We start from the raw sequence: 26260 nt of genomic DNA on the forward strand, positions 1-26260 counted from the left end.
GTGACGGATGACACAGGACGTGGCAAACAACAGCAGGTGCAGTAGACACGACTCCAACTAGTAGGCACAGGAACAATAATACAGCACGGGATACAGGAACAGGGCACGGGTAACAACTGGAACGGGAAACACTAAGGGACCATTTGCAAGACAGACTTGTGATATACTAACAACGCTCAGACAAGGATCAGAAGGGCTGGGGCCTTCTTATAGTCCAGGAAATCATGTGAGTTGATGATGATTGTCTTCATCTGCGCGTGCTGGCCCTTTAAGAGCGGGCATGAGCATGCGCGCGCACCCTACGGGACACAGCAGACCGGAGCGGAAGTGATCGTTGGTGTCTCCTAGGAAGGATGTGGGGACCAGCGCTCACAGTTCCATGGCTGCGGGTATCAGGAGGTGAGTAGACCAGACTGCCCGCGGCCATGGACGCTACAGTTCGACTGAAGCAAACTTAGATCACCTTAGTTTTCTATGGTGATCTAAATCAAGTTCAGTAGAACCATGGTGGCCTGGGCTTTGTGGCCGTAATACGAATGCTAAATGGCATCCATATTATGCCCATGTGTAACAAGCCTTAGAATGAGTTGTACTAAAGATCAAAATCCCAACATTATACTGACATAAGATACCATTTTCCAAATTGGTTTGTCATATTTCTGCCATGCCAGGGCTACATTGAGATTCTGTCGAGCATCCATAGACAAGCCTTAATGTTCCCATACACGTTAGATGAACGTCAGTCAAACCCCCTAAATTTTGGCGGGATCTACCAGCCATCTAATTTGTATGGCAGTGTCCTGACTCTCTCCCTCGATGGCAGATGTTGGGGGAAAAAGGATTGGACATGTTGCATTTCAACATGCACTATCTTTTCTCACGAGAAATAAGCCATCGCCAATGGTGTCTTATTATGCAGAGGCTTATTTTCATATCCCCATTGAGTACACATGCATGCTCAGTCAAACAGGGGATTGGGAGGCGTCAGCTGACAGCTATCTAATGAAATGGCCATCTTAAGATCAGCAAGTGTCAAGTTGAGTAGTGCACATCTCACCTTTTTTTTTTAGTAGAGAGTCTCTGAATAACCCATGTTTACTGCAAAGCGTAAAGTTTGCTTGGGGAGGAATAATGGCCTTTAGTTCCTGTGAAGTGAAATCTCAGTACTATAGGCTATAAATGTATTCTAGAGATTTGTGGGTTTCTGCCTTTTCGTACAACAGTTTTCAACCTGGCAAAGTAAGTCCATAAAAAATAGTTTGCCTAGTTTGGTGTGGAAGACATTTACTGGCTGGCACAGCCATGACCTCAACTCCGGTGAACAAAATAGGGATAAAATAGAATACCATCGTTGAGCTACCAGACCTTCCCGCTTAACATCATCACTAGACTTTAATAATGCTATTGTAGCTGAATGGTTGTGAATCCCTGTAGTCATTTTATCTACTGGAAAACCTATGCAGAAGAGTTGAGACTGTTATATCAAAGGAGAATCAACTCTATTATAATTCAGATGGTCTTGGAATAAGATGTTGGATAAGGTATGGTTGTGATGTTTGGGTGTCCACATACTTTTGATATTGTGATGCGATTAAGGAGATAGAATGCAGTTTGCTTTGGAACATGGTTAGTCATGGTGTATGGGTTTTTTAGTAGATGTCCTTAAAGGTTTAATTCAGCTTTGACCAAAATAGTAATGTTTCTTTGTACAGTTTGCAATCTTCACAAGCTACATTTCTTGCCCAAGACCATTATGTTGTGCAATCTACTTTTCACAGTATAATGCATTCTATATTAAATTGTGTGTGTGTGTGTGTGTGTGTGTGTATGTATATATATATATATATATATATGTGTGTGTATATGTATATATACACTACCGTTCGAAAGTTTGGGGTCACCCAGACAATTTTGTGTTTTCCATAAAAACTCACACTTATATTTATCAAATGAGTTGCAAAATGACTAGAAAATATAGTCAAGACATTGACAAGTTTCGAAATAATGATTTTTATTTGAAATAATAATTTTCTCCTTCAAACTTTGTTTTCGTCAAAGAATGCTCCATTTGCAGCAATTACAGCATTGCAGACCTTTGGCATTCTAGCTGTTAATTTGCTGAGGTAATCGGGAGAAATTTCACCCCATGCTTCCAGAAGCCCCTCCCACAAGTTGGATTGGCTTGATGGGCACTTCTTGCGTACCATACGGTCAAGCTGCTCCCACAACAGCTCTATGGGGTTGAGATCTGGTGACTGCGCTGGCCACTCCATTACAGATGGAATACCAGCTGCCTGCTTCTTCCCTAAATAGTTCTTGCATAATTTGGAGGTGTGCTTTTGGTCATTGTCCTGTTGTAGGATGAAATTGGCTCAAATCAAGCGCTGTTCACAGGGTATGGCATGGCGTTGCAAAATGGAGTGATAGCCTTCCTTATTCAAAATCCCTTTTACCTTGTACAAATCTCCCACTTTACCAGCACCAAAGCAACCCCAGACCATCACATTACCTCCACCATGCTTGACAGATGGTGTCAGGCACTCTTCCAGCATCTTTTCAGTTGTTCTGCGTCTCACAAATGTTCTTCTGTGTGATCCAAACACCTCAAACTTCGATTCGTCTGTCCATAACACTTTTTTCCAATCTTCCTCTGTCCAATGTCTGTGTGCTTTTGCCCATATTAATCTTTTCCTTTTATTAGCCAGTCTCAGGTATGCCTTTTTCTTTTCCACTCTGCCCTGAAGGCCAGCATCCCGGAATCGCCTCTTCACTGTAGACGTTGACACTGGCGTTTTGCGGGTACTATTTAATGAAGCTGCCAGTTGAGGACCTGTAAGGCGTCTATTTCTCAAACTAGAGTCTCTAATGTACTTGTCTTGTTGCTCAGTTGTGCAGCGGGGCCTCCCACTTCCCTTTCTACTCTGGTTAGAGCCTGTTTGTGCTGTCCTTTGAAGGGAGTAGTACACACCGTTGTAGGAAATCTTCAGTTTCTTGGCAATTTCTCGCATGGAATAGCCTTAATTTCTAAGAACAAGAATAGACTGTCGAGTTTCACATGAAAGCTCTCTTTTTCCAGCCATTTGGAGAGTTTAATCGAACCCACAAATGTAATGCTCCAGATTCTCAACTAGCTCAAAGGAAGGTCCGTTTTAAAGCTCCTCTAAACAGCAAAACTGTTTACAGCGGTGCAAACATAATTGCACAAGGGTTTTTATGTAACTATGTAACAATGTATAGAATGTATTTCTGATTAATTTAATGTTATCTTCATTAAAAAAACTGCTTTACTTTAAAAAAAAAAAAGGAAATTTATAAGTGACCCTAAACTTTTGAACGGTTGTGTGTGTGTGTGTGTGTGTGTGTGTGTGTATGTATGTATGTATGTATGTATGTATGTATGTATGTGTATATATATATATATATATATAATTATAAATGAGAACAGAAGTTTTTTCTTACCGTGGTCTGTTTTGCAGAAAGACTTTCTACTTTTCATTCATAATACTAATATTCAAACATTAATTTTGGGTCTCTTGAGCAGCCTTTGTTCTCTATTGAAAGCCTTTCTGATAGGTATCTAGGATAAATGTATTCTTCTATAAAGTTTCATAGTACTTCAAGCCCGGAATCATCAAGTACATTCTGATTATATATTACCCATACATGTGCACTTCAAGAGCTTCATACTTGAAATGCCAGCTATTACCAGCTATTGCACAAAATAAGAATATGTCCTTTCCAGACAAATATACTGTAGAAGTACAAAGTTAAATGGATTTGCTTGTCTTCTTTAGAAAACGTTTTAAGATTCACTTAATATTACTGTGCGATTTTTAAGAAAGCAGCCCATTCACTCAATAAGAGGAATTTATTAAGATTGGCGTTTGATACACTAGTATTAATCTTAAAAACACCTCTTAATAAGTTAAGCGCATCTCTGGTTGGGCGCACACCAGAAAATCTACACCAGCGCGGAGCTGACATCGTTATGTGCTATAATTTACACCAGTTTTCTGGCGGAAATTTATAGCAAATTTATCAGACCACAGTGACCTTTCCACATCGGACAACTGACAGTGTTTTATAAATTCCCCCCAATGTATTCCAGTGCCAATAGTGTGTTTATACATATATATATATATATATATATATATATATATATATATATATATATATATATATATATATTGTGAGACAGTGACAGGTAAAGTCATTGAGGGAAGGTACATTTCCCTAGAATCCTGTCATATGTATCCTAGGCTCCAGGGAATGAGTAGTTTTTGCAATAGAAAGCTCTAGCTTTCCAATCTCGGCTTAAGGAAAAGCCGGAAAAAGGGCCTGGAGTTGGATTGGGGAAGAGCAGGGCGGGTTCCCCAATCCCTAGTCCATCTCTGCTTGTAGGACAAGGCTGCTGCTCAATTAGCTGCACCTGTAGCCTGTGTATAAAAAGGTGCAGACACAGTGTGTGTGAGTCTCACCCCTGACTCAGACCGGAGACTACTAAGTCTGGCGTAGCTTGTATTCTATGTGAGTAAAGACCTGTGTTACTTTGTGTCCAGTGCCTGGTAGGAAGGCACTTGGTATAGTTAGATAATATCTTGTTTAGTTAGTGCTCAGACGAGCAGGATTTATTTTGTATTTTGCCTTGTTTTACAAGAGGCTGTTTCTTTGACAAGAATAAAAACACAGGCAAAGCCCTGTTATGAACTCTAATGCACGGTGTCCCTGTCTCTGGCTACTAAGAAACCGCTGTACCAACCTCTCCTGATGCTAAACCCTCACAATATATATATATATATATATATATATATATATATATATATATATATACATATATATATTGCTCAATGGATTATTTAGCCTATTCACGTGAGCGTCAGGTTCCGTTTGGGGTTTCAGTTACATAGTTAGTACAGTTGAAAAAAGACCTATGTCCATCAAGTTCAACCAAGGGATGGGAAAAAAGGAAGGGATAGGAAGGAACAGATGAACGGAAAGCCGAACGGAAACTATAGCTACTGTTTGCATTACCATTGACTTCAATGGTAATGCTTCCATTTGTTTCCGTTCTGTAAAGTTTCCGTTTTGTTTTGTTTTTTTTTTGTTTTTCACGGAATCAGCAGCGTAGTCTACTACGCTATTGTTTCCGTAAAGGAAGCGGAAACCTTACGGAACGGAAACAAACGGAAACTAACTGAATTGGAAGCATTATTATTGAAATCAATGGTAACGCAAATGGAAGCTATAGTTTCCATTCGGCTTTCCGTTCATCTGACGGAAAGGTTGAACGGAAACCCGAAAGCAACCCGACGCTGATGTGAACAGGCCCTAATTGTAAGGCTGCTGAAAAGTTGTTTTTTTCCAACTGGATTATAATATGCTCAGTCAGCATTTAGGCTGGGGCTAGACCTAGACTTTTTATCGCTCACTACAAAAATTTGCTGTCCTTAGAAATGCATTAGACTAGGGCTACACGCCTTGATCTCACTACAAAAATATTGCTGTGATATCACTGTCTGTATGAGTGCATTGAGTAGCTTGTTACATGCTGGGATTTCAGAGCTACTCATTTGACTGGAGAGATTTTCAAGAAATTTTCAAGCTACTCAGTGCATTCCTATGGACAGCGATTTATCACAGCGATTTTTTTTTTTGTAGTGAGCTTAATGCATTACTATGGTCAGCATTTATTTTATTTTTTTGTAGTGAGCAATAAAAAGAATAGCCCCATGACACTGTTTTGTAACCTATTTCACCTTATGTCACTAGTTTTATTAATTCCCTATCTCCTAACTAATCTAATAGGCGCTATGATGCTGATCACTACGGTGTGATTTTTTTTTTTTTTAAACTGTTTATTATTTGCAAATTCATGTGCATTTTTAAAAATATGCTAATTTGGCTATACTTGCCAAATGAGAAGTTACTCTTTCTTTTCACTCTGGGTGGTGTAATGTTTTCTGTATGACGTTGTGCAATCAGCGTCATACAGTTCTCCTCTTCCCAGCCCAGCAACTCAGCCTGATCACATAGTATGCAGCTGGTGCCATATGAATGATTAGAATCTCACCTGTTCTAGGTGGTGCACAGCCCTAGATATGGCTATTTGAAGTGACCCCCCTCCCCCAGCCTCAGTCTCTCACACTGTTTGAAGCGGCTTCATGCTGATTGGACAGTGTCAGAGGCTGTGAGGTAGCTCCTCCTCAGGAGAATCGCTGGCGTTGACACCCACTGGTCTAGTATAGCCTCATTTGCATATTTAGATAGAAGCTCATAACTTAAAGAGGCTCTGTCACCAGATTTTGCAGCCCCTATCTGCTATTGCAGCAGATAGGCGCTGCAATGTAGATTACAGTAACGTTTTTATTTTTAAAAAACGAGCATTTTTGGCCAAGTTATGACCATTTTTGTAGTTATGCAAATGAGGCTTGCAAAAGTCCAAGTGGGTGTGTTTAAAAGTAAAAGTCCAAGTGGGTGTGTATTATGTGTGTACATCGGGGCGTTTTTAATACTTTCACTAGCTGGGCGTTGTGTATAGAAGTATCATCCACTTCTCTTCAGAACGCCCAGCTTCTGGCAGTGCAGACACAGCCGTGTTCTCGAGAGATCACGCTGTGACGTCACTCACAGGTCCTGCATCCTGTCAGACGAGCGAGGACACCGGCACCAGAGGCTACAGTTGATTCTGCAGCAGCATCAGCGTTTGCAGGTAAGTAGCTACATCGACTTACCTGCTAACGCCGATGCTGCTGCAGAATCAACTGAAGCCTCTGGTGCCGGTGTCCTCGCTCGTCTGACAGGATGCAGGACCTGTGAGTGACGTCACAGCGTGATCTCTCGAGAACACGGCTGTGTCTGCACTGCCAGAAGCTGGGCGTTCTGAAGAGAAGTGGATGATACTTCTCATCAGAACGCCCAGCTAGTGAAAGTATTAAAAACGCCCCGATGTACGCACATAATACACGCCCACTTGGACTTTTACTTTTAAACACACCCACTTGGACTTTTGCAAGCCTCATTTGCATAACTACAAAAATGGTCATAACTTGGCCAAAAATGCTCGTTTTTTAAAAATAAAAACGTTACTGTAATCTACATTGCAGCGCCTATCTGCTGCAATAGCAGATAGGGGTTGCAAAATCTGGTGACAGAGCCTCTTTAAAATAAACTTTTTGGGACACAATTTTCACTAGCATTATCAGTGTGACAGCGCCTATTAGATTAGTTAGGAGATAGGGCATTACTAAACTAGTGACAGATCCTCTTTAACTTGACCTTCTCCCCAATAGCTCAATCATCAGGTCACATGTGGGATAAATTGGATTCAATTGGATTCTAATTTATAATATTTCCCATTGCTGGTCACTAGATGGAGCCATTCCCAAAATTGCAGCATTGCATGTGGTAAAGAAACCACATTGCTTTATGCTGCAAAATTGGGTAAAAAGCCCTCGCTCTAGTGAGCTCTCAGCACCCCCCCCCTCCTTTATCCTGGCTACACTGTGTGTCGCCATTTTTTGAGCTAACACACAGTGTAGAAGGTTTACATACACTAGTAAAACACACTGAAACACAAACATACATAGAAATCCCTTACCTGCTCCAGTCGCCGCCGCTCCCTCCGGTCCATCCTCTCCGTCTGCTGCCGCTGTTCCATGTGCACAAGTCCGGAAGCCGCGACCGGAAGTAGTAATCTTACTGTCCGGCCGCGATTTCCGGTCTACAGTCGTTAATCGACACATACAGAAATGGGAAAAAAAAATGGCAGCCCCCATAGAGAAGAAAAAGTGTAAAAATAAGAAAAAGTAACACACAAACACACAAATTAATCCAAACGTTTTTAATAAAGCAATAACATCTTTAACATATTAAAAAAAAAATTGTGGTGACACTGTTCCTTTAAAGGTAAAGCCACGCATAGCAGCCATCGATTGGCTGAAGTGTGGCTGTGATGCAACTGAAAACCACACAAAGGGGGGAGGCTGTAGTACTGTGAACTGCCACTACAAGTGTGTCGGCGATTCAGAGTACGAAGCCGTAAAGAGAATGAAGGGGAAGCCGCGCTCGCACGAGCGCCTCGGCTCGTTCAAAACAGCTGATCGGCGGGGGTACCAATAGTCTGACCCCCCACTGATTAGATATTAAATGACCCTTTTAATCACCATACAGTTAAGTATCAAATGTTCACCAGGAAGGAAGCATTTGTATATCTTCTGAGCAAAAATAGCTGATGTTGTAATGACCGTGGGGTAGGGAAACGGACAATTGAGCCCTAATCTACCCGCCACTCTGTCCCTGCCTACTTGCAACGACCCGCCCTAGGCGACGGGGTACAACTGGGCGGCGGTCCCTGCACTCAGTAAGTGCACGACAAACACGACAAACATGCAAGGGAAAGGGGCAGTTGCCCACGGCAACACCGTGAGCAACCAGAGTGGTGAACGAGCCGAGTCAAGCCAGGAGTGTGCGAGGTACCAAACGAAGAGCAGAAGAGTAGTCAGTAAGCCAGGGTCAGTATGGAGCAGGAACAAAATAGAAGGAGCTGTAGCTGGGCCAGGAAACCACACGAAAAAGAATAACAAGCAAGGAGGAACAGGAAATGCAGGTATAAATAGACAGAGGACGGGAGCTAGCTGAGTCTGGCCAGGCTGCGATAGGCTCTCCCACTCCTAAGCCTGCCAGCCTGAGTGGTGGAAGCTGGAGTCAGTCTCAGGGATGTAGATTCAGGTGCTGACTGATTAAGGGAGTTAACCCCGAAGCTGTGCCTGGCAGATCCTTTACAGTACCCCCCCTTTTATGAGGGGCCACCGGACCCTTTCTAAGTGGACCTGGCTTACTGGGGAAACGCAGGTGGAACCTCCTGACCAATACCCCAGCGTGATCATCCCGGGCGGGTACCCAAGTCCTCTCCTCGGGCCCGTAACCTCTCCAATGGACCAGGTACTGGAGGGAGCCTTGGACCATCTTGCTGTCCACAATCCTGGCCACCTCGAATTCCACCCCCTCAGGGGTGAGGACGGGAACAGGAGGTCTCCTCGAGGGAGCCAAGGACGGGGAGCAGCGTTTAAGGAGGGAGGCATGAAACACGTCGTGTATACAAAAAGACGGGGGTAACTCCAGCCGGAAGGAGACAGGATTGAGGACCTCAATGACCTTATACGGCCCAATAAACCGGGGAGCAAACTTCTTGGACGGAACCTTGAGACGCAAGTTCCTAGACGACAACCACACCAGATCCCCGACCATAAACAGGGGGTTAGCAGAACGTTTTCTATCAGCCTGAGTTTTTTGTACGCTCAGGGACGCCTCTAGGTTCTTCTGAACCTGGGCCCAGACTGTGCACAGTTCCCGATGAACGACCTCTACCTCGGGATTGTTGGAACTACCAGGTGAAACGGAGGAGAACCGTGGATTAAACCCAAAATTACAGAAAAAGGGAGAGACCCCTGACGAGTTACTGACCCGGTTATTAAGGGAAAATTCGGCAAGGGGAATGAATGAGACCCAATCATATTGACAGTCAGAGACAAAACACCTTAAGTATTGTTCTAGAGATTGATTAGTCCTCTCCGTTTGACCATTGGTTTCAGGATGGAAGGCAGAGGAGAAGGACAGATCAATCCCCAACTTCATACAGAAGGCTCTCCAAAACAATGAAACAAATTGTACCCCCCTGTCCGAAACAATATTGACAGGGACCCCATGGAGACGCAGGATGTGTTTGACAAACAAGGTAGCCAACGTCTTGGCGTTGGGTAGTTTCTTGAGGGGCACAAAGTGGCACATCTTACTGAAGCGGTCTACCACCACCCACACCACCGACTTGCCTTGGGATGGAGGCAAATCGGTGATAAAATCAATGGAGATATGTGTCTAAGGTCTCTGGGGAATGGGTAACGAACGCAGTAAGCCCGCTGGTCGGGACCTGGGAATCTTGGACCTAGCACAAACCTCACAAGCGGCGACGTAGGCCTTAACGTCTTTAGGCAACCCAGGCCACCAATAATTTCTGGTAATGAGGTGTTTGGTACCCAGGATGCCTGGATGACCAGATAGTGTGGAGTCATGATTTTCCCTAAGTACCCTTAGCCGGAATTGCAGGGGAACAAACAGCTTGTTCTCAGGAAGGTTCCCGGGAGCTGAACCTTGATCAGCAGCAATTTCAGAGACTAAATCAGAATCGATCGAGGAAATGATTATACCTGGAGGCAAAATACAAGCAGGATCTTCCTCCGAAGGAGGGCTGGCCATGAAGCTACGCGACAGTGAATCAGCCTTAATATTTTTAGACCCAGCCCTATAGGTAACCAAAAAATTGAATCTGGTAAAAAATAACGCCCATCGAGCTTGTCTCGGGTTTAGCCTCCGGGCAGATTCTAGGAAAACCAGATTCTTGTGGTCGGTAAGGACCGTTACCTGGTGTCTAGCCCCCTCCAGGAAGTGGCGCCACTCTTCAAATGCCCATTTAATGGCTAAGAGTTCGCGGTTGCCAATATCATAGTTACTCTCAGTTGGCGAAAACTTCCTGGAGAAGTAGGCACAGGGGCGGAGATGGGTGAGGGACCTGGTACCCTGGGACAAGACAGCCCCCAGTCCCACCTCAGATGCGTCAACTTCCACGATAAATGGCTCCATTTGGTTGGGCTGAACCAGCACCGGGGCCGAGATAAAGCACTTCTTAAGGACCTCAAAAGCCTGGACAGCCTCAGGAGGCCAGTGGAGGAGATCAACACCTTTGCGAGTGAGGTCCGTAAGAGGCTTAGCGATGACCGAGAAGTTAGCAATAAATCTCCTGTAATAATTAGCGAACCCCAAAAAACACTGTAACGCCTTCAGGGAGGCAGGTTGGACCCATTCCGCCACTGCCTGAACCTTGGCGGGGTCCATGTGGAATTCATGAGGAGTGAGGATTTGACCCAAAAATGGTATCTCCTGTACCCCAAACACACATTTTTCGGTTTTGGCAAACAGTTTGTTTTCCCGAAGGACCTGGAGCACCTTCCTGACATGCTCAATGTGGGAGGACCAGTCCTTGGAAAACACCAGTATGTCATCAAGGTACACTACAAGAAATATCCCCAGGTAATTTCTCAAAATCTCATTTATGAAATTCTGGAAGACCGCAGGGGCATTACACAACCCAAAGGGCATGACGAGGTATTCGAAATGGCCTTCGGGCATGTTAAACGCAGTCTTCCACTCATCCCCCTCTTTGATGCGAATAAGGTTATACGCCCCCCGTAGATCCAATTTAGAGAACCATTGGGCCCCCTGAACCTGATTAAAGAGATCAGGAATCAAAGGAAGGGGATACTGGTTCCTTACCGTGACCTTATTCAGGCTACGGTAGTCAATGCATGGCCTAAGACCACCATCCTTCTTCCCCATGAAGAAGAAGCCAGCACCTACCGGAGAAGAAGAGGGACGAATGTAACCCTTGGCCAGGGATTCCTGGATATACTCTCTCATGGCTTCACGTTCGGGACAAGAAAGATTAAATATCCTACCCTTAGGGAGCTTAGCTCCTGGTACCAATTCGATAGCGCAATCATATTCTCTATGAGGAGGTAACACTTCGGAGGCCTCCCTAGAGAAAACATCAGCGAAGTCCTGAACAAACTCGGGTAGCGTATTCGCCTCCTCAGGGGGAGAAATAGAATTAACAGAAAAACATGACGTACAACATTCATTACCCCATTTGGTTAGCTCCCCAGTATTCCAGTCAAACGTGGGATTATGCAACTGCAACCAGGGAAGGCCTAGAACCAAATCGTACGATAATCCCTGCATCAACAGTACAGAGCATTGCTCCAAATGCATGGAGCCAACAAGGAGTTCAAAAACAGGGCTATGCTGTGTTAAATAACCATTAGCAAGAGGAGTGGAGTCGATACCCACTACCGGGACAAGTTTAGGCAAATCAATCAGAGGCATAGCAAGAGACATAGCAAATTCCACAGACATAATATTAGTAGAGGACCCTGAATCCACGAAGGCACTGCCTGTAGCAGACCTACCACCAAAAGAGACCTGAAAGGGAAGCAAGATCTTAGTATGTTTCCTATTTACTGGAAATACCTGTGCGCCCAAGTGACCTCCCCGATGATCACTTAGGCGCGGAAGTTCTCTGGCTGCATTCTTACGCTTAGGACAGTTGTTCACTTGATGCTTGTCATCCCCACAGTAGAAGCAGAGACCATTCTTCCTGCGGAATTCTCTACGTTGTTGGGGGGACACGGAGGCCCCGAGTTGCATAGGTATCTCTGAGTCTTTCGGGGAGGAACGAAGCAACGGAACTTCGGGAGGCATCATGGGGGAGTCGGAGGAGAAAACACATAAACGTTCATGTTGTCGTTCCCTGAGACGTCGGTCAAGTCGTACCGCTAAAGCCATAGCCTGGTCTAGGGAGTCAGAAGAGGGATAGCTAACTAGCAGGTCTTTCAGGGCATTCGACAGACCCAACCTAAACTGGCACCTTAAGGCAGGGTCATTCCACCGAGAAGCTACGCACCACTTCCTAAAGTCAGAGCAATACTCCTCAACAGGTCTCTTACCCTGACGTAAGGTCACCAGCTGACTCTCGGCAAAGGCAGTCCTGTCAGTCTCGTCATAAATAAGTCCGAGAGCAGAAAAGAAACAATCAACGGAGGAAAGTTCAGGGGCGTCAGGAGCCAAGGAGAAGGCCCACTCTTGGGGCCCTTCCTGGAGCCGGGACATAATTATACCCACCCGCTGGCTCTCAGAACCTGAGGAATGAGGCTTTAAACGAAAGTAAAGCCTACAACTCTCCCGAAAGGAGAGAAAAGCCCTCCGGTCCCCTGAGAACCGGTCGGGCAACTTGAGGTGGGGTTCAAGAGGTGCGGTGAGGGGAACTACCAAGGTAGCATCAGGCTGGTTGACCCTCTGAGCCAGGGCCTGGACCTGTAGGGAGAGACCCTGCATTTGCTGAGCCAGGGTCTCACGGGGGTCCATAGTGGTGTCAGGGACCAGGGTAGACTAGGTATGGGCTTGTTATTATGTAATGACCGGGGGGTAGGGAAACGGACAAGTGAGCCCTAATCTACCCGCCACTCTGTCCCTGCCTACTTGCAACGACCCGCCCTAGGCGACGGGGTACAACTGGGCGGCAGTCCCTGCACTCAGTAAGTGCACGACAAACACGACAAACATACAAGGGAATACAAGCAAGGGAAAGGGGCAGTTGCCCACGGCAACACCGTGAGCAACCAGAGTGGTGAACGAGCCGAGTCAAGCCAGGAGTGTGCGAGGTACCAAACGAAGAGCAGAAGAGTAGTCAGTAAGCCAGGGTCAGTATGGAGCAGGAACAAAATAGAAGGAGCTGTAGCTGGGCCAGGAAACCACACGAAAAAGAATAACAAGCAAGGAGGAACAGGAAATGCAGGTATAAATAGACAGAGGGCGGGAGCTAGCTGAGTCTGGCCAGGCTGCGATAGGCTCTCCCACTCCTAAGCCTGCCAGCCTGAGTGGTGGAAGCTGGAGTCAGTCTCAGGGATGTAGATTCAGGTGCTGACTGATTAATTAAGGGAGTTAACCCCGAAGCTGTGCCTGGCAGATCCTTTACAGATGTGCCAATTTTAATAGCTAAGATGTTATCATTTCTTAACATTAACGTAGTAGTTATTGTCACAGTGTAAATTTAGTGATGTGACTGCAAAATGCATCTTTCTCTCTCTCTCTCGCTCGCTCTCGCTCTCTCTCGCTCTCTCCCTGGAGGACCCATCGAATTTCACTGACAGGCCAATTGATTTCAATGGTCACCATGTAGTGCTTTCATTTCTCCTGAGTTGGCGCTGCAGGGGAATGGAACGTCTGCTGCCTGGTTCCACACCGATTTTAAAGGTGATCATTTGGGGACCCAAAAACAATCCGCTTTTTCCGACAAAGAGGGAGTGTCAGAAGCAGACAACCTCTTAAAGACCAAAAGTCCTAGCCGAACAATGTAAAGAGAATTACAGTGAAGACTAATGGAATAGGAATATTTGTCTCGGGTGAGACCTTGTTTGGTAAAGAAAAGCATTAATGGGTTGTGAAACAGTTATTTTACAGCAGAACATCATTGATCTACACTTCATTAGCAGTAGACACATTAATCATGAAGTTGGGCATTGAGAATGTATGGATTAGAGCAAATCTGTCACCTAAGAATAAGGGAGACTTGTCTAATGAAGCAAATTATTCTGCCATTGTGTTTACACCAAAGAAACTCTAAGTATATTAATAAAAGATAATGTTCTATGGAATATATTGTTTCTAATTTTAAAAAATCTAATCTATTTTTTACAATATCTGAATGTTAATGGGAATCGATCATGAATATAATTAAATTTTAAGGGTCCTTTTGCCGACTAGCGACTATTTTATTGGTCGCATAAATGAGCAGATCAGCCGATGATTGAGCGTTTGCTCGTTCATCGGCTGATCGTTACCCTGATTACACAGGGCAATGATTGGGAATGAGCGTTTAAGTGAATGCTCGTTTGCCTGATCATTGGCCCGATGTCTGCTGTTGGGGTAAGAAGAAAAGTCTGGCATGTTATATTTTAACATGTGCAATCTTTTATTCCACTAGGAGGTAAGCACTGCCAGTGGTGTCTGTCATCCGCTTATCCCCTCTCCTTATTGAAATATACATTCTGTTCATGGGGGAGTCGGAAGAGATAGTTGTATGCCAAATGAATATTCAGCTGACAGCCATTGAATCTGTACTTTCTTACATTTAGTATTGTTTGTATACAGTAGAAGCAGCAATGAATGAGGCTACAGGGACTGAGAGTCCCATAGACTCATATAGTTTCCAGGAAGAGAAGGGTTACTGCTCCTACCCACAAGACCAGAAGTCTGAGCCTTAAACTAGCTATACGTAGTAGGTAAAACTCATCTGGCATGTAATTGTTCAGTCTCACATTGCATTGTTCATATGAATGGTCCCACTAAAAACATGTCAGACGGCATTAACCATTTAACTACACTACCTTTTTCAGACATTTAAATAGACGATAAAAAAAAAAATTCTGTACGTGCTCAATTTTCCATTCATATACCACTGCAGACAACAAACAATGACCAAAGACAAATGACTGACCACCTTTTCAGCAGTTATCTGTTGGGTGCCAGATCTCACATCAGCAAAGCTTGCCGCAATTGGCTACTTTGGACAATTTCCATCTAATGTGTACAAGCACTATTAAAAATAAATTCCACAATTAAGGTTTTTTTTTATGTTGGATCATAATTCTGTGCTGATTTTTTTTTTTTTTTACATATATATAATTTTAGAGTAGTTGGAGATTCAAACCCCACATAGGTTTAAAACCTAACATGCTGGCTGCTTGCAGCACCACTAGAGGGAGCTTAGGAGCTATCTGCATACTGTTATACATTGAATTCAACAGTAAAGCAGTATGCCGTCGACTCCTAATCTCCCTCTAGTGGTGGCTGCAGGCAGCCATCAAGTTATGTCTAAATCTATGTCTATGCAGGGGATTTGGAGCACCAAATGTTATGAAGATATATTAAGGAGTTAATCAGGACAACATTTTGGACCTAAAAACTGTATGGTGTTTAAAAGTGAACATTCACAGGATGGCAAGGTGATTGATCTTTTGATAATACATGCATTTTTTTTTTTACTTATGAGCTCATCTTGCCTTCCATGTTACTTTTTATAAAGTCTTTTACAGACTAGTGTTTTTTCACAAGTTTGCTTTGACCAAAAAGGGGAACCCAGTTGAGCAGACTGTATAAAGCTTCGTTCACATCTACGCTAGGGTCCCGTTCCATCTGAGCTTTCCGTCGGAACGGGACCCTGACTGACACAAATGGAAACCAAAGCTTTCCTTTTCCATCACCATTTCAATGGTGACGGATCCCGTGCCAATGGTGTCCATTTGTCTCAGTTGTGCGAGGGTTCCGTCGTTTTGACAGACTCAATAGCGTAGTCGACTACATTCAATTAAAAAATTCATACAGTTTTCATGTTAATGGCATTTTTTTCTATTGAGCGTTCATGTACTGCAACATCCTTAGAAAAACTCTGACAGAAGGCATATGTAAGGAACCCATTACAAAACCATGGCCATATGGTACCAATACAGCAAGCCATTGTGGTGTATTTTGTTGCATTTCGCGCATAGAATGCTGTATTCATACTGCATTTCCATACAGTTGTGCGCATGAGCTCTGATGCTGATATCACATTTCCCCAGATCTTACACTTTTTATAAGCAGGAAGTGCTTCTCCGTAGTCTAAGGCCCCATGCACACGACCGTGCTCGTAATTACGAGCATGGCCGGGCACGGCCGGCCGTTATTCCAAGCCGTGCTCCCATTATAAAGTATAGTAGCACGGCCCGTGAAAGAAAAAAATAGAACATGTTCTATCTTTTTCAACGGCACGGGCACCTTCCCGTGAGAAAACGGGAAGGTACCCGTGGCCAACAGAAGTCTATGGGCCCGTTATTACGGGTCGTAATTACGACCCGTAATAACGGGTGTTATTACGGTCGTGTGCATGAGGCCTAAGGCTGGGTTCACATTGTGCGTTTTTGTCCTTGTGTGATCGATAGAGATAGGTCAACAGGATGTTCTTTTCTCTATCTAGGCTCCATCCACTAGCTCTGGGAAACCTGCAGAAGGGAAAACTGCTAAATAATGCAGAATACCAGTCCTATAATGGCCAGAAATAGTGTTATTCCTCATGTACACACATATGATAGGTTATTCTGAAAAGTGAGGTACACTGCTATCTCGTACCGGTGTACAGTATAATTTTCTCATGCTTTCGGTCATTCGTCATAGACGCACATTATGTAGCATTGGGACAGCAGCAGGTGTTTGTGTCTTTACATGTGAGATTATAGAAATGATAAGGAAACACTCCTGAACAAAGAGCAGTCACTTGTCAAGCTCAGTACAGAGGAACACAAAATCAGCACCTTCGCCTGGATTTCATGCATTTTGTGAAGTGAATAAACCTTAGGAGTAAAACGACAAAGGCCTTAAGAGTCTCTTGCTGTGAGGAGGCCAAACGTAGCTTCTCGTCAATAATGCCAACCCCTCTTCTTACACAAAACCATAGTGAATGCATGAATGACATTGACAACCCGGAATATTTTCCTGAATAGATTCTGTACATTCTTTCCCACAGAAGTCAACTAAAGGCTCTGTTGTCCTGGACTACGTATTCCGTCACCTAAACCTTGTGGAGATAGATTACTTTGGGCTACGTTACTGTGACAGAAACCATCAGACGGTGAGTAAGAGACAGTGCACGTTCTGTTTGTCCAACCGTAGCATCTGTCTATGACCTTTATATTGATGCAGCTCCCCGAAGGGTGAAGGAAGCTATAGATGCATTCACAAGATGGAAGTAACTGGCAATATACTCATCGCTAAATACATGTTTTATCACTTTCGATGCATTGGACATTTTGTGAATTTGGAGGCTTACAATAGTAGCCAGATGAAAAATAAGCTGAATGGAGAATTCATTCATCTCATCAAGATGTGACTTGAAGTATTGAGAAGTAATACAGAATAGGATGCATCCCTTTTTTTTGTCTTCTTACATTTCATTTAGCCATTACTGAGATTCTTGGTCTCCTAGTAATAGATGACATTGTCTAACAGGGGGCAATGCTCTATGAAATATATTATTGAGGGGTTTCAGAGCAAAGCGGTTAATACAGATTCGCTTACAACTTTTTTTTAATTTTTTTTAATTTTTTTTATTTTTTATTCCACTGTAACAATATGGACTATTTTTTCAGGTCCATTACATAAAAATCTAATTTAAAATCCACTTTGATTCCAGGTTGTAATGCAACAAAACAGGAAAAACACCAAGCGGGGGACGGGGGGGTCGAATAGTTTAAAAAAACAAAACCAAAAAAGTGGCCTACATGGTATGCGGCAAATTTAATATGTGTCTTAGACACTTTTTACATCTTCCCTGACCGTTTTGAAAAGTGTCTTAACTAAGAGGAGTCATAACATTTTTTTTAATATTTACTAAAAAAAAATGATGCATGCCATTAATTTAAAATATTCAATAAAGTATGCCAGTCATAACATGTTCTGCAAGTTGCGCCAAAGTGTGTCCTTCTGCATGTGCCTTTCTGATCAATTTGCCGCTGTTTCCACCTGTCTTGTTTTATCCTGTCTAACTTTACTACAGTATTCATTCATCTTTCCCAGTGTGTGTTCCTGGCATAAGTGTCTAGAGCCGGTGCCTCAACTTTGAAGAATCTTGTATAAATTCATAGAGGGAAGTCACCTGCAGTACAGCAGGGTATTCGTGTTCATTCACCTGAATTGTGAAGCTGTAGTCAGATCCAATCCATGTCCAGATTAGAATGTTTTACAGATTCCCTAGTTAATATAGTGGGAACAATTGAGGACTACTAAAATGTCAAAGAATCAGAGGGACATTTACAATTGGACATGGGGTTAACATGGCAGGTGCAGTCATCCAGTGTGTTCGTATTTGTGAGGTCAGCGCGTTGTAGAAATGACAGCTCAGAAACCTAAAGCTCTCCCACTTCCACCATATGTCCAGCATTCAATCCTCCGGGGCATTGGCTGACATCTGATGAGTTCCTAGTTCCACACATATTTGTTCATTGTCCAAGAGATGACCCTGCAGGGTAATACGCTATGCAGTTTATTGCACTTCCTATTCTCCAGCACGCAGATAGATTAACACCTGCATGGTATCACTTCACATGTAATTCTTTTTCTGGAAAATTATTTAGCGGTGTCTTAATCCAAATGTGAAGATCCTGAGGTTTATAATTTTAGCATGATGGAAAATGTCAAAATTTGTCGTTTTGTAGTGTAAAAAAAATTTGTACATATTTTGTTAAATAGACCATTTATCAAAGCACTGAATATGTACTCGAATTTGTTAAACTACTCTTCTATTACTGTTGTTATGTAATGGTAATTTAATATAATTAGCCTAGAAATCTTAAATTGGCAATTAAATTTGCTGCCTTCATCTAATGTTTTCTTGATTTTCACGCCTGCAACTATTTTTTGGGTATATTCTTTTTGAAGTGTCATGAGATTACTTTGTAAATAACTCCTTTTGAGCTATAGGTAAGGAGATATGGCCGCTCAAGGCCATTAGTACAGGGTTTTAGTGCCACCACTTTGCCCCTCCCACATAGAAATACAAATACACAGAAATTAAAACGAATCACCAAGAATGTGGTCAGTTCAAATTGCACACATCAACTTCTTTACGTGTCCCAGCAAGAACTGCCCTACCCTTAAAGAGGCTCTGTCACCAGATTATAAGTGCCCTATCTCCTACATAATCTGATCGGCGCTAGAATTTAGATAACAGTGGTTTTTATTTTGAAAAACGATCATTTTTGAGCAAGTTATGAGCAATTTTAGATTTTGTTTCTTAATGCCCAACTGGGCGTGTTTTTACTTTTGACCAAGTGGGTGTTGTAAAGAAGTGTATGAGGCTGACCAATCAGTGACCAATCAGCGTTATACACTTCTCATTGTTCCAGCCCAGCATGATCCACAGCACAGTGAGATTGTGCAGTGAAAGAAGCTGGGCTGGAACAATGAGAAGTGCAGGACACTGATTGGTCACTGATTGGTCAGCCTCATACACTTCTTTACAACACCCACTTGGTCAAAAGTAAAAACACGCCCAGTTGGGCATTAAAGGAACAGTGTCACCAAAAATTTTTTTTTTATATCAGTTAGATGTTAGTGTTTTATTAAAAACGTTTGTATTTATTTGTGTGTTACTTTTTTTTATTTTTACACTTTTTCTTCCCTATGGGGGCTGCCATTTTTTTTTCCATTTCTGTATGTGTCGATTAACGACACATACAGACATGGAATACGGCAGCTCCAGTCCCATAGGGACTGCGAACGGGGACCGTTCCATCCACTATGGTGTACGCCGTCTGTGTGGGAACGGCGCATGCGCCGCTCCCACACAGTCCGCCAGGCGCCATTTTCCTGTGGACCGGAAGTCGCGGCCGGACAGTAAGATTACTACTTCCGGTCGCGGCTTCCGGACCTGTGCACATGGAGCAGCGGCAGCAGACTGAGCGGACGGTCCGGAGGGAGCGGCGGCGACTGGAGCAGGTAAGTGATTTCTATGTATGTTCGTGTTTTACTGTGTGTTTACTAGTGTATGTTAACCTACTACACTGTGTGTTAGCTCAAAAAATGGCGACACACAGTGTAGGAGGTTAGACCGTTCAATCCCCTCGTTTCTCCCGGCACTAGCCAGGATAAAGGAGGGGTGGATTCTGAGAGCTCACTAGAGCGAGGGATTTTTTCCCAATTTTGCAGCATAAAGCAATGTGGTTGCTTTACCACATGCAATGCTGCAATTTTGGGAATTGCTCCATCTAGTGACCAGCAATGGGAAATATTATAAATTAGAATCCAATTGAATCCAATTTATAATATTTCCTGACTCGTGAAAAAAAAAAAATTAGAGCAATGTTTAATCACCCACACACTAATTGTTTAACTAAAAAAAAAAAAATTTTTCCCTTTTAAGAAACGAAATCTAAAATTGCTCATAACTTGCTAAAAAATGAAAAATAAAATACCACTGCTGTTATCTACATTCCAGCGCCGATCAGATTATGTAGGAGATAGGGCATTTATAATCTGGTGACAGAGTCTCTTTAATGGCGGCAATGTGAAGGACACTGAGAAAGGAGGGATCAGTCGTTACAGTTCCCACTTCCTCCTCCTCGCGCATATTCAATTATTATTATTATACTTTATTTGTATGGCTTTGACATATGCTATAATTCTATATAAGTTATAGGTTAATTTATATAATTCACATGTAATGATACCCATATAACATGCTTTACAGTATTAAGGAAGAAGAATTGGGGATTCGGTCATGAAAGTGATTCATCATCCCACAAAAAACAAGTCCACATACGGCTACGTCGACAGAAAAATATAACTTATGGCTCTTGGAATGCAGTGACACAAAAATATATATATTTTTTCCATAAGGCTCAGTTTTGGTGCAGTTTTATGCACAGTTTTTTTGAGCCAAACACAAGAGTGAACACAAGAGAAAGGAGATGCATCAGTCTTTTTTTTTTTTATAACTATCCTTCCTCCTGGATCCACTTCTGGCTTTGGCTCAATAAACTGAAGCATAAACGGCATCAAGCCTTTTTTTCGATGCAACTTTGTTAGCATAGGAGCAGTGACCATCCGTCTGCTTTGGAGCCCCATTCGCAGTAGGGTTAACTGTTTTAGACACACGTCTGATAGCCTTCTGGTTGATTTTCACTGTAAACTTATCCACTGTAGTGTGTCGTTGGGCCCTTGCGCACCTTCGTAGCCGACGTTCACCTCTCACATCAATGGCACGTGGTGCTCCGCAGTTTCCTCATCTGTTATTCCCAATGGTGCCATTTGTCCACTCACGATACACTTTCACCACAGCAGCACACGAACAGTTCACAAACTGCGCTGTTTGAGAAATACTGCCACCCTGGCCTGAAAGCCAATAATCATCCCTTTTTGCAACTCTGGTAAATCGCCCTTTTTACCCATGGCAACAACAAGTGATATGTGTTCAGACAACCTCTCGCACATCTTATATACCAACCAAGCCAGCCCACGAATCACTTCCTTCATGGGCTACGCGCTGCCGATGTTGAAAGTAGGAGGTGGTCATAATAATGTGACTCGACTGTGTATATACTCCAAAATGGCGCCTAAATAAATTATTTGTCGAGCAAAAACAAGGCCTTTTCAGCTATCTTGCCTTTAAAATATTACATTTTATGATCGCTTTAAGATTCTTCTCGATCTCTCTGCAGCCTTTGACACTGTAGACCACCAACTCCTACTTAACATGCTCCACTCTATTGGCCTTAAAGAGGCTCTGTCACCAGATTATAAGTGCCCTATCTCCTACATAATCTCATCGGCGCTGTAATGTAGATAACAGTGGTTTTTATTTTGAGCAAGTTATGAACAATTTTCTTTCACTGCACACACAGCGTGAGGTCGCTGTGAATGACAGCACAGCGTGATCTCGCTGTGCTGTCACTTACGCACACATTAACTTTACCAAAGTGTCTTGAGAGTGAATAGTCATTGCCTCCAGCCAGGATGCGTTGTCTATTCACACTCCTGACACTTCGGTAAAGTTTCTGTGGGACTTACACAGCAAAGTTTGATCTCTCTGTGAATGACAGCACCGCGTGATCTCGCGAGATCACGCTGTGTGTGCAGTGAAAGAAACTGGGCTGGAACGATGAGAAGTGTATGACGCTGATTGGTCCCATGATATCACCCCCACTCTAATACAAAACACCAGTGATTGTGTGTCCGCTGTCTCTAACATCATGTCCTCTCTCTATCTGAAATTGAATCTTTCTAAAATTGATCTCCTTGTGTTCCCACCCTCTTCCCCTTGCTTTCGGGGTTCCTCCGGGATCAGTCCTAGGACTGCTTCTCTTTTCTCTATACACAGTCCCTATTGGACAAACCATCATCAGATTTGGCTTCCAGTAACATCTCTACACTGATGACACCCAATTATATGCCACTTCCCATGATATCACCCCCATTCTAATACAAAACACCAGTGATTGTGTGTCCGCTGTCTCTAACATCATGTCCTCTCTCTATCTGAAATTGAATCTTTCTAAAATTGATCTCCTTGTGTTCCCACCCTCTACCAACCTTCCTAAAAACCTGATGTCTCCATCTCAGTGTGTGGTACTACCATAACTTCTAGGCAGCACACCCGCTGTCTTGGGGTTATTTTTGACTCCGATCTTTCATTTACTTCACACATTCAATCACTTACATGATCCTGTCACTTTCGCCTCAAAAACATCTTTAGAATCCGCCCTTTTCTTACTGTGGAAACAGCCAAAACTCCCATTATCGCTCTCATTCACTCTTGTCTTGACTACTGTAACTCTCGATCTTCCCCACACTAAACTCTCCCCTCACCAATCTATCCTGAATGTAGCAGCCAGGCTCATCTTTCTGACCAACCGCTACCCAATGCCTCTACCCAGTGGCGGATTAAGTAGATCATAGGCCCTGGGCTGTTCCACAAGCTTGGACCCCCTTCTCCACCACCGCCCTGCCATGCTGTGTCTATATTAACTGGTTCCCGACCGCTGGCTGTGTATTTACGGCCAGCGATCAGGGTCCTTAAAACCCGAGCCATAGACTTTTTACGGCTCGGGTTTTAACTTGCTGCCCGCGCGATCGGGCAGCTGAATGTCGGGTCTCCGGCTGTCAGTGACTGCCGAGGACCCTGAGGAGAAGATAGAAGCAGCTTTCGCTGCTTCTGTCTTCTCTGATGATTTGTACACAGCGCTCAATGAACGCTGTGTATATCAATAGAGGCAGCAGCAGCGGTGCTGTCTCTATTCCTCCAGGTGATCATGTGACTGGTCACATGATCGCCGGGTGGCGTTACTGAGAGACTGCTGCTGGGTCTTACTAGACCTAGCACAGTCCTATTAGTGACAATCGTCAATATGAGAGGGCTGATTTCCCCTGTAACTGGGGCTGCTGTGCATCTCCAGTTACAGTGGAAAAGCATGGTGTAAAAGAAAGAAAAAAAATATATAAAGTTCCCAAATGGTCTTTTTTGACCTTTGAGGGACAGACCATAGTAATAGAAAACTAGTAAAGTATAGCGCAAAAAAAAATAATAATAATAAATACACATAAAATACCCACCCCGAAAAAAACGTTCCACCCCGCCAATCATTTTTTTTAACGCTAGCGCTGACCCATTTACCCTAATATAGACATGTAATATATTAAAATTTACGGTAGACAATGACGATCATAAATAAAAGGTCTATTTTAAGGTAAAACTATGTTATTAGCAAAAAAAAAAAAAGCTGAAACGTAAAAAAGCTTATTTTTTACTATTATTTTCAAACTTTATGAATAAAAATTCTAAAATAGCAAAAAAGGTGTGTATAAAAATGATAAAAAAAAAAACCTGCATTGTCTACGGAAAAAACATCGCAAAAATCACGTCGTTAGCCCAACAAATAAAAGAGTTATAGCCATTTAACTAACGCGTGCTAAAAAGGGCTAAACGGTGTCTGGTCCTGAAGGCGCAAAATAGCCCGGTCCTGAACTGGTTAAATACCACCTTTCTGTGTGAGCATTGACAAATGAGTGTTACGATTCCCCTTGTCAAAGAGCTGTGTCCCTACATACTGACCGCCTCCAACCGTCGCTGACCGTATCGCACTGTGTAGTGCACACCTCCTCCTGACAAGGGGAATGGTAATACACATTTGTCTATTCGTCCTGGGTAAACAAAGACTTTATGTGGAATACAAGGATTTCCTATAACAGACATGTCAGGAATGGGGACAGATCTATAAATGCAATGACTCACAGGTGATGTCTTCACTGATGGGTCGTTCTCTTTTCTTCTCCATCTGACACAGACCGTTATGGCGACTTCTCCTGATGACTGCAGAGTTTCCTGATGAGAAATCTTTGCCCCTTGATTCTGTAGCCATTTTCAGCATCTATAGCAACATAAAAATTCATAAATTAAACACCCTAAATCGTCTTATACCCCAGACCCCTAAGCAAATTAAGACCCAGGCCCATATATTAACTCCAACCAAAAAATTCAGTCCCCAAGGGGTAACTAAACTTTTAAAAAACATTTGGCGTGTCATAGTGATATGTCAGAAGTTTTGATCGATGGGGGTCCCAGCATTGAGACCACCACCGATCACTAACACAAAGCAGCAGGAATGTTCGGGTGAGCGCTGTTCCACTTAATTTCTGATTGTCTTTCCTCGGCGCGGTGTACGGACTCATAGACTTTCTGTAGTGCCCATACACCGCTTGCTCTGCTATCAGAGGAGAGACGATCAGAAACAAAGTGGCACAGCACTCACCTGAGCGCTTCTGCCACTTTGTTTCAGTGATTGGTGGGGTCTCAGTGCCCGGATCCCCACCGATCAGAACATTTGACATGTCACTATGACATGTAATTTAAAAAAAAAGTTTAGTTACCGTTTAAGCAGTCAGATACCCCTCTCCAGTGCGTCTGACTGACTGCTGAGTGCTCTATGGGAGGGTCTAAGAGTCTCACACTTATGGCTCTGGGGGGGAGGAGTTATCCCCCTATAGAACCCTCAGCAGTCAATCAGACAATCGAACCCCTCCTTGCACAACACACACTATATATTTAAACCACACACACTCTATACACACACACACACACACACACACACACACACTATATAGACTTACATTATACACACTATAAACTCTATAGACACAGCACACACTATATAGACTTACACTATATACACTATATAGACTTACACTTTAAACTTAAATACACACAGCACACACTATTTACACACTATACAATATATACACACATATATGCAATATACACACTTACACTATATACACTTACATTTAACACACTATAAACTCTATACACACACTATATAGATTTACATTATACACACCATACACTATAAAAACTTACGCTATACACAGAGCACACACTATACACAGAGCGCACACGCTATACACAGAGCACACGCTATGCACAGAGCACACGCTATGCACAGAGCACACGCTATGCACAGAGCACACGCTATGCACAGAGCACACCCTATGCACAGAGCACACCCTATGCACAGAGCACACCCTATGCACAGAGCACACCCTATGCACAGAGCACACCCTATGCACAGAGCACACCCTATGCACAGAGCACACCCTATGCACAGAGCACACCCTATGCACAGAGCACACCCTATGCACAGAGCACACCCTATGCACAGAGCACACCCTATGCACAGAGCACACACTATGCACAGAGCACACACTATGCACAGAGCACACACTATGCACAGAGCACACACTATGCACAGAGCACACACTATGCACAGAGCACACACTATGCACAGAGCACACACTATGCACAGAGCACACACTATGCACAGAGCACACACTATGCACAGAGCACACACTATGCACAGAGCACACACTATGCACAGAGCACACACTATGCACAGAGCACACACTACGCTCACAGCACACACTACACTATAAACACTAGACACACAGCACACATTATATACACTATACACACAGCACACATTATATACACTATACACACAGCACACACTGCACTATAAACACTAGACACACAGCACACATTATATACACTATACACACAGCATACACTATA

At 43.3% G+C, this 26260-nt stretch overlaps 1 protein-coding gene across 1 annotated transcript in view; it reads left to right on the forward strand.

Moving 5' to 3' along the window:
- Window positions 1–26260, forward strand: part of EPB41L4A (erythrocyte membrane protein band 4.1 like 4A) — a 317566-nt gene that overhangs the window by 81694 nt on the left and 209612 nt on the right. The window contains exon 2 of the mRNA XM_075836702.1: window positions 17168–17272. Coding sequence (XP_075692817.1) covers window positions 17168–17272 — 105 coding nt within the window. The remainder of the gene's footprint in view (window positions 1–17167; window positions 17273–26260) is intronic.

The sequence above is a fragment of the Rhinoderma darwinii genome, chromosome 1 (genome assembly GCF_050947455.1).
Source record: "Rhinoderma darwinii isolate aRhiDar2 chromosome 1, aRhiDar2.hap1, whole genome shotgun sequence".
Lineage (NCBI taxonomy): Eukaryota > Metazoa > Chordata > Amphibia > Anura > Rhinodermatidae > Rhinoderma > Rhinoderma darwinii.